Below are 9,693 nucleotides of genomic sequence, written 5' to 3' on the forward strand. Positions count from 1 at the left end.
CTTCGCTGTCTGCTGAGGCGAGACGGCTACTAGACGCCCCGATTACCTTAGAGGAGCTGCAGGTGGCGGCCTGTTCTTTCCCTACATGTAAGGCACCGGGGGACGATGGTTTACCCATGGAGGTGTTTACACAGTATGGTGAGCACCTCCTGCCAGAACTATTGAAGGTTTTCAATGACTCACTGGAGGCAGGTGCCCTCCCTGAATCTATGACTAGGGCAAATGTGATTCTGTTACACCCTTTTCCGAAAGTTGTTGTGGAATGTTAAGGCTCCAGGGATCAGGCTGGAGCAGCTACAACATTCTAAGCATAGCGGAGGGTTGGCTGTACTATATCGCTGCCCAGCTGCAACATTTGGTAGGCTCTATGGCTGTTGCTGTTCGCTTCAGGAGCTGAGACCATCCCCCTGGGCCTGGAGGCACAAATGTTTCTGAGATCCAACCGACAGACCCCAACATTAGCGTTAACCCAAAAAATATGGAACAAGGTCAGACAGCTCCAGGGAGTGAAGGGGTGGTTTACAGACTTTAGCCCAATTTGGGGCAATCATTCTTACGTAGAGTTGGCCAAGTTGCAACAGGAGCCCTGATGGAGAGCCCATGGTGTGACTATGCTGTCTCATATTTTTGCCAATGGTAGATTGCTGTCCTTTCCTGAACTGCGGGCTACCTTCGGCCTCTATGTGGTTCCAAAATTTGCAACTCAAACACGCCATTGCGGCACAGGGGGATACGGGGGAGTGGACTTCATCGCCCTCTCCTGTATGCCATGTGCTGCAAGCTGCCACCGAGACTAAAGGGATCACATCCCAGTGTTATCAAATGCTGTTATCCAGTCACCTGCGGGCTTATCCGTGTAAGGCAGTGTCTTTGTGGGAGAGGGACCTCGGCCAGGTAACAGGCGACCAATGGGAGGAAGCTCTTCAGTCTATAGTCACTTGCTCTTTGAATGTGGCACAAAAAGTTTCCCAATTATATATATTTCTAAGAGTACATTACACATTCCTGTGAAACTTTATAGGATGGGTAGATCGGCGGATCCATTGTGCTGCAGGTGTCAAAGGCAGGAAGGGGATCTTATACACCTTCTGTGGCGCTGCCCGAAGCTACACAGATATTGGAGTGAGGTGGTGGGGACACTCAATGTAGTGTTTCAAACTACAGTACCCATTGACCCTATGTGTTGTATATTGGGGGTCATGGAGGAGGAACTGATTAGAGTGGCGGTGTCTAGGGCATTGTTTCAGGCCAGGAAGCTGCTTTTACTGGGGTGGAAATCCGCCTTGCTATCTACTCACTCCTCTTGGATAACCCATATGGGGAATACCATTACAGGCATACCCCGCTTTACGGACACTCACTTTACGTACACTCTCGAGTGTACGCAAAGTGTCTCACAAGTACAAATATTCCCGCGCCGTGCACCCACATTAGACGGAACTGAAGTTCTGAGCACTTAGCGGCCCCCCCTTGCATCAGATGAGCTTATTTACATGTGAGTGTTCCCCCGATGCCCCCACTAAAGCCCCTGGCACCCCCACTACAGCCTAGAAGTGAAAAAAGGCATTGCTTCACTTGAAGTACATTTTCGTTTTACATACATGCTCTGGTCCCGTTGTGTACTTAAAAGTGGGGTATGCCTGTATTATGGAAAAATACATCTACCAACACAGGGGATGCCCGGGCAGGTTTGAACGGATACGGTCTAAATGGCTGGATACACCTGGTCTGAGCTCCAGAGAGCTTGTGATGTCTAGGATTTTGCAATGTCCATAAGAGGTACTGCAGTACGTGTTATATATTCACTTAAATGATTGTGTCTGATTGAGGAAGGGGGATGGGGTGGTATTTGACAGGGGGTATGCAATAATTCTGAGTTAAAAGTCTTCATGGTAATACTGTACAGTTGAATGGTTCATTTTATGTGCTTGTACATTGGAAATTATTGTTGTTGTTTATTACGTGTTCAATAAACACCTTTTTGATTTAAAAGGTGAAACCAATATATGAGATAGACTTATTACATGCAAAGAAAGATAGTTCAAGCTGTGATTTGTCATAATTGTGATGATTATGGCTTACAGCTCATGAAAACCGCAAACCCACAATCTCAGAAAATTTGAATATTGCATGCAATCAATAAAACAAGGATTATACATAGAACAATATCGGACCTCTGTGAAAAGTATAAGCATGCTTATGTACTCAGTACTTGGTTTAAGCCCTTTTTGCAGCAATTACTGCCTCAATGCGGTGTGGCATGAAAGCCATGCCAGGGTGTTATGGAAGACCAGGATGCTTCAATAGCGGCCTTTAGCGCTTCTGCATTGTTCAGTCTCATGTCTTATCTTTCTCTTGGCAATGCCCCATAGATTCTCTATGGGGTTCAGGTCAGGCGAGTTTGCTGGCCAATCAAGCACAGTAATCCCACGGTCATTGAACCAGGTTTTAGTACTTTTGGCAGTGTGGGCAGGTGCCAAGTCCTGCTGGAAAATTAAGTCAGCATCCCCATAGAGCTCGTCTTCGGAAGGAAGCATGAAGTGCTCCAAAATATCCTGGTAGACGGCTGCGTTGACCTTAGTCTTAATGAAGCACAGTGGACCAACACCAGCAGATGACACGGCTCCCCAAATCAACAGACTGTGGAAACTTCACACAGGACTTCAAGCATCTTGCAGTGTGTGCCTCTCCATTCTTCCTCCATACTCCGGCTCCTTGGTTTCCAAATGAGATGCAAAATTTGCTCTCATCAGAAAAGAGGACTTTGGACCACTGAGCAACAGACCAGGTGTGTTTTTCTTTAGCCCAGGTAAGACGCTTCTGGCATTGTTTGTTATTCAGGAGTGCAGGGCCGTCTTTAATATGGTTTGGGCCCTGGGCAAACATTTTTTTTGGGCCCCCCTCCAGCTTATTTTGGGCCTGGCTGGTTCACATGTATGTTTTGGCGGTCTTCATTTGTGCAGGCACAGCAGTCCATTGATTTGAATGGGCTGCCATGCCTTTGTTTCCTGCAGAAAAAGGTGCATTCAGCATTTTAAAAATACAGTTGCCTTGAAATCCATTCTGCTTTTGCACCATGCTACTTACCTGCAGTTCTTGCACACACAAACGCACTGTGTTTTTAAAAGCTTGACCTAAACGTCTAAAAATGCAGCAAGTTTGACAGTGCGGGAACTGCAGATAAGTCACAGCAGACAGCAGAATGGACAGACAGTGCTGTATTTCAGTGCTTGATGGGCATAGGCGTGCCGTGTGCGCAGCCTATTACATGAGGCATGCGCTTTTCTTTGCAGGAAACGCAGGCATGGCGGCCCATTCAAATGAATGGGCTGCTGTGCCTGCGCAAATGTGGGCCGCCAAAACACATACATGTGAACCAGCCAGGCCCAAAATAAGCCCATCAAGCAGTTAAATACAGACAGTAATGCCATGTGCTCTGAGGCCTTACTCAGCCTGGACTGCAGGTCTGGTCTGTGATTTAAAGAGTTCCTCTATTTTACACATGGCATGGCATGGTGCTAAAGCGGAATAGACAGAAGGTGCTGTGATCCCCATGCCATGCCATGTGTAAAATAGAGGAACTTTTGAAAAAAAACACTGACCAGACCTGCAGTGAATCATCAAATATTATAAAGACTTTGGGCACACTCTACAGAAAACTTCTATTTACAATATAGATTAGCAAACAGTGACATACCTTGAGGAGCAGGACATGAAGTCAGCCTCGGGAAGAGCAAACTGGGGATGTTATAAAATCACATTCTAATTCACTTTTATATACAAGAAGCACCCAGTGGCAGGAAGGGAGAAGTGCACGTCTAAAGGGAAGCCAGGGGTGCTGTACATTTTAAAATACTGGGAAGGGAAGCAGTACTGTCACTGGCTGCGTGCCGCTAATGATTTTCAGCCTGATTTGTGGGCAGCACAGGGGCTTAACGGGCGGCAGGGCTGCCATCAGGAATTATGGGGCCACTTACACAGCTTCAGGCATGGGCCCCCTGGAGCAGAGAACCGGGGGGGGGGTGCTGCCGCCTGAAATTGAGAAGCAGGGGGGGGCTGCCGCGAATTTAGAAGCGGGGGGCCCTTTACAAAAAAAGAAATAAAGAAAGAAATAAAGAAAAAAATATATAAAAAAAGGGGTGTAACCATCCGGGGCCCTGGGGACCTCTGGGCCCTTTAATAAAAATAAAAAAATAAATATATATAAAAAATATATATATATTTTTTTTTTAAAAAAGGGGTTGCCCTCTGGGCCCTTTAATAATTTTTTTTTTTTATAAAAATAAATTACAAAAAAAAGGGGGTTGCCATCCGGGACCTCTGGGCCCTTTAATAAAAAAATAAGAAAAATATATATAAAAAAGAAACATTTATAAAAAAGGGGGGGGTTGCCATCCAGGGCCCTGGGGACCTCTGGGCCCTTTAAAAAAAAAAAAAAAAAAATATATAAACAAAAATAAAAAAATAAACATTTAGGCTTCATTTCCACTGACGTTTTTACAGCCACTTTTCCGAGCGTTTTTTACAGCTTAAAAACGCCTGTCCATGTTATTCTATGGCATCATGCCCACATAGGCGTTTTTGAGCTGCAATTGACATAGGCGTTTTTGAGCTGTAAAAAAAGGCAGGACCAGGGTGTTCTGAAGCTCCAGAGTAGAGCTGTAAAAACACCAGACGTTAAAAAAACGCTCAAAAACGCTACCGCGGCATTTTTAAAGCTGCAGCTCACAAAAAAACAATTTTAATAAAAAAAATGTTATATATATATATATATATATATATATATATATATATATATATATATATATATATATATATGAAATAAAAAGAAAAAAAGAAATAAAATATGAAAAAAAAATTATAACAAAAAGGGGGGCTGCCATCCGGGGACCTGGGGGTCCTTTAATAATAATAAATATATATATATATATATATATATATATATATATATATATATATATATATATATATATATATATATATATATATATATATATATAAGAAATAAAGAAATATATAAAAAAAATGTTTTTATAAAAAAAGGGGGGTTGTCATCCGGGGCCCTGGGGAACTACGGGCCCCTGGGGACCCCCAGACCTCTAAAAAAAAAAAATTGTCCCTTTAATAAAAAATAAAATATATTAAAAAAATATATTTTTTTTATTTAAAAATAAATAAAAAAAGGGGGGTTGCCATCTGGGGCCCTCTGTGCCCCTGGGGACCCCTAAAAAAAATGTCCCTTTAATAAAAAAAACCTCTAAAAAAATTGGCCCTTTAATAAAAAATAAAATAAAAATATATTAAAAAAATATATTTTTTTTTATTTAAAAATAAATAAAAAAAGGGGGGTTGCCATCTGGGGCCCTGGGGGCCTCCGGACCCCTAAAAAAATTGTCCCTTTAATAAAAAACCTCTAAAAAAATTGGCCCTTTAATAAAAAATAAAATGCAAATATATTAAAAAATATATATTTAATTTAAAACTAAATAAAAAAAAGAGGGGTTGCCATCTGGGGCCCTCCGGACCCCTAAAAAAAAAAAAAAAAAAAAAAAAATATTTTTTTTTTAAAGGGGGTTGCTTTGGGCCCCCAACAGTGACAGGGCCCTGGGCAGCTGCCCCATTTGACCTGTGGTAAAGACGGCCCTGCAGGAGTGGCTTGACAAGAGGAATACGACATTTGAAGCCCATGTCCAGGATCCGTCTGTGTGTGGTGACTCCAGCCTCAGTCCACTCCTTGTGCAAGTCCAACACTTTTGAATGGCCTTTTCCTGACAATCCTCTCCAGGCTGCGGTCATCCCTGCTGCTTGTGCACCTTTTTCTTCCACACTTTTCCCTTCCACATAACTTTCTATTAAAGTGCTTTGATACAGCACTTTGGGAACATCCAACTTCTTTTGCAATTACCTTTTGAGGCTTTTCCTCCTTATGGAGGGTGTCAATGATGGTTTTCTGCACAACTGTCAGGTCAGCAGTCTTTCCCATGATTGCGATTCCTACTGATCCAGACAGAGACCATTTAAAGGCTCAGGAACCCTTTGCAGATGTTATGGCTTAATTAGCCGATTAGAGTTGGACAGTTTGAGCCTAGAATATTGCACCTTATCACAATATTCAATATCATTGCTTTGCATGTAATGAGTCCATCTCATATTAGTTTAATCTTTTAAGTTGCATTAGTGAAATAAATTAACTTTTGCACAATATTCAAGTTTCACCTGTATCTATTTCACTAGATCCAAGAGCTTGCCTGTTGGGTGTAATGGAAGAATAGGACTGGGAAGCACACACCAGAGAAGCCATCCTCAGAGTTTTATTCCAGGCAGATAAAACGGATTATGATTTATTGGAAATCCGAGGATCCCCCAAAGATAGGGGATAAATGTAGGTGAAGTGTTAAGACTGGAGAAGCCGATTTACCATCAGAGGATTTACACTTAAAAATATGAGTGATTATGGGCACCGTGGTTGGATGTCCCAGGGCTTGCCTGCCCCAGTGGATCAGACTATGGATAGGCTACTTGGGCGCAATGCTGGATAAAGTGTTAATTACAGATATTCTTCCATCTACATGGCTATTATGTTTTAATTTCATTGGCAAATGTATTTTAATTGTGTTTGGCACTGTTGTGAACAGCTGGCAATTTATGATGCTTAATCTTTAACCGCTTCCGGGCCCGGAAGCCGTAGTTATACTGCAGAAGGATGGCTCCCCTGCGCGAGCCGTCATAGCTGTATGTCGGCTCTTTAAGATGCCTCTGGCGTTCGTGCTCGAAGCGTGTCCCCGGCGGTCGCAATGACCGCCGGGCACCCGCGATTGCTCATTACAGAACGAGAATGGAAATGTGTGTGTGTAAACACACAAATCTCAGAGGTGAGGAGACTGTTCGTGTGTTCATACAATGTATGAACACCAATCTCTCTAGTCAGTCCCATCCCCCCTACAGTAAAAACACACAATAGGGAACACAGTTAACCCCCTGATCACCACCTAGTGTTGACCCCTTCCCTGCCAGTGTAATCTATACAGTAATCAGTGCATTTTTATAACACTGATCTCTGTATAAATGACAATGGTCCCAAAAAAGTGCCAAAAGTGTAAGCTATGAATAAGCACTAAAGTTTGGTGTGAAACGCGTCAGAATTTTACCCCATCTGCTTTGGCATAATTTTTGTGTGTTTTTCGAATTTAAAATAAAAGCAATTTATTTTTGGAGTGCGGCTGTCCAGAACGTTTTTCCTTCATTTTGCATTTGTCCGATTGGTCCGCGGCAATATCGCAGTCCCAAAAAAAAAGAAAACGCAGATCGCTGCCATTACTAGTAAAAAAAAAAAAGCCATAAATCTATTCCCTATTTTGTAGACACTAACTTTTGCGCAAAACAGTCTATATACTTTTTTGCCATTTTTATTACCAAAATTATGTATAAGAATATATATCGGCCTAAACTGAGAAAAAATTCGCTTTTTAACCACTTAAGACCCGGACCATTATGCAGGTTAAGGACCTTGCCCCTTTTTGCGATTTGGCACTGTGTCACTTTAACTGACAATTGCGCGGTCGTGCGACGTGGCTCCCAAACAAAATTGACGTCCTTTTTTCCCCCCACAAATAGAGCTTTCTTTTGGTGGTATTTGATCGCCTCTGCGGTTTTTATTTTTTGCGCTATAAACAAAAATAGAGCGACAATTTTGAAAAACAACACAATATTTTTTACTTGTTGCTATAATAAATAGCCCAATTTTTTTTAAAAAACATTTTTTTTCTCAGTCTAGGCGATACATATTCTTCTACATATTTTTTGGGAAAAAAAAAAAATCGCAAGAAGCGTCTGGTTTGCGCAAAAGTTATTGCGCTTACAAAATAGGGGACAGAATTATTATTATTTTTTTTTATTTATTTTTTTACTACTAATGGCGGCGATCAGCATTTTTTTCGTGACTGCGACATTACGGCGGACACATCAGGCACGTTTGACACATTTTTGGCGCCATTCACATTTATACAGCGATCAGTGCTATAAATATGCACTAATTACTGTATAAATGTGACTGGCATTGAAGGGGTTAACACTAGGGGGTGAGGAAGGGGTTAAATGTGTACCCTAAATTGTGTTCTAACTGTAGGTGGAGGGGGGGGTGACTGGGGGAGGTGACCGATCTATGTCCCTATGTACAAGGGACACAGATCGGTCTCCTCTCTCCCCTGACAGGACGTGGAGCTCTGTGTTTACACACAGAGCTCCACGTCTTGTCCCTGTAGCCGCCGATCCCGAGTCCCTGGCGGACATCACGGCCGCCAGGCACTCGCATCGGCATCTCAGCGATGCGGCGAGCACGCGCGCGCCACCAGACGTGCACGCGCCCGCCGCGCTGGATGCGCGCAGGCCGTCTTTTTACGGCCTGTTAGAGATTCACAACCACCCCGCGGCCGTATAAAGTCGTACGGCCGTCGGGTAGTGGTTAAGATGCTAAACATGGTGCCTAGCAGGAAAGCTTACAAAAAAAAAGCCTAAAAACAACCATTTAATAGCGATATGGCAAACATATACAATAACTGAACTTACCATCGTACTTTGCTAATACTGCTTGCACATCTGCGTATGCCTGGAGCTCTAGCAGAGCTTCTAATAAGTTCTCATGAATATTGAACATGCTCAGCAGTGGGAACTCCTTCATTAACTAGAAGAAATAGGACAGAGCACAATTCTTTTTAGCATGAATGGTTGCTCACACTGTACACAGGAAAATTATTCTGCAGATCATATCACCATCATATTCCTTGTTACATACATTTTACAGTGTGTAAATCTAAAAAAAAAATCGTATTACTATGGAAACATAGCTTAATTACAGTATTTGAGTTTGGGTTTGCTCTAGAAATGTCTGAAAAGGTCCACATCCCCAACAAGTTTTTTTTTGGTGGAATCAAGCACCTAAAATTACAGGAATATGTTACAAAATACCTACACCTATAGTTTGGGCAACTGACTCCAAGCGTCTGTTGAACTAGGAGTTCTGGTATGCTGGAATTGTATTGGTTTTCCCGATATTGATGATCTTACTGTATTCCTTCTCTTTCTATTGCGTGTAGGTATGAATAGAGTTACTATTTTATTTATCTCTTCATACATTTGGGAACATTTTGGCAATGGACATGCCTGCATTAACACTATAGAGGAGAGTTACTAAAACTGGAGCACTCAGAATATGATGCAGCTCTGCATGGTAGCCAACTTCAGCTTGTTCAATTAAGCTTTGACAAAAAAAAAAAAAAAATGGAACCTGCATGGTCTCTAGGCAGAGATGCACCAATTCCAGTGTTGGGAAATCCCCCATGTAAAATCAGATGTCAAAAGACAAACTTCACTGCCCTTTAGTATTTTTTTTTTTTTCTTTCCCTTTTACCTATAGCTCTAACCTGGTTGATCTAAAAAAAAAAAAAAAAACAAACATACATTATCACATGCCCAGCAAATCCAGCATTGTCAGGTGAAACCTGGCACTCCACCTCCGCATAGCAAGTCCTGCACTGCCATCTTCTATGCAGACGTCATCAAGGGCCAGGTGTTTTTCCCAGGTTCTTGCACGCAGACCCTTGATGATGCACCACTGCAAATGAGCTCTGGGAAAGGAGAAGGAACATCATTCTCACCTAGGTAAGTAACCAGGAAATGCAGGGCCAGTACCCGCTC

At 42.4% G+C, this 9,693-nt stretch overlaps 1 protein-coding gene across 6 annotated transcripts in view; it reads right to left on the reverse strand.

Moving 5' to 3' along the window:
• Positions 1-9,693, reverse strand: part of ST7 (suppression of tumorigenicity 7) — a 169,891-nt gene that overhangs the window by 47,114 nt on the left and 113,084 nt on the right. For all 6 annotated transcript variants that reach the window (XM_040343764.1, XM_040343763.1, XM_040343765.1 and 3 more), the window contains one exon: positions 8,566-8,680. In XM_040343764.1, coding sequence (XP_040199698.1) covers positions 8,566-8,680 — 115 coding nt within the window. The remainder of the gene's footprint in view (positions 1-8,565; positions 8,681-9,693) is intronic.

The sequence above is a fragment of the Rana temporaria genome, chromosome 3 (genome assembly GCF_905171775.1).
Source record: "Rana temporaria chromosome 3, aRanTem1.1, whole genome shotgun sequence".
Classification (NCBI taxonomy): Eukaryota; Metazoa; Chordata; class Amphibia; order Anura; family Ranidae; genus Rana; species Rana temporaria.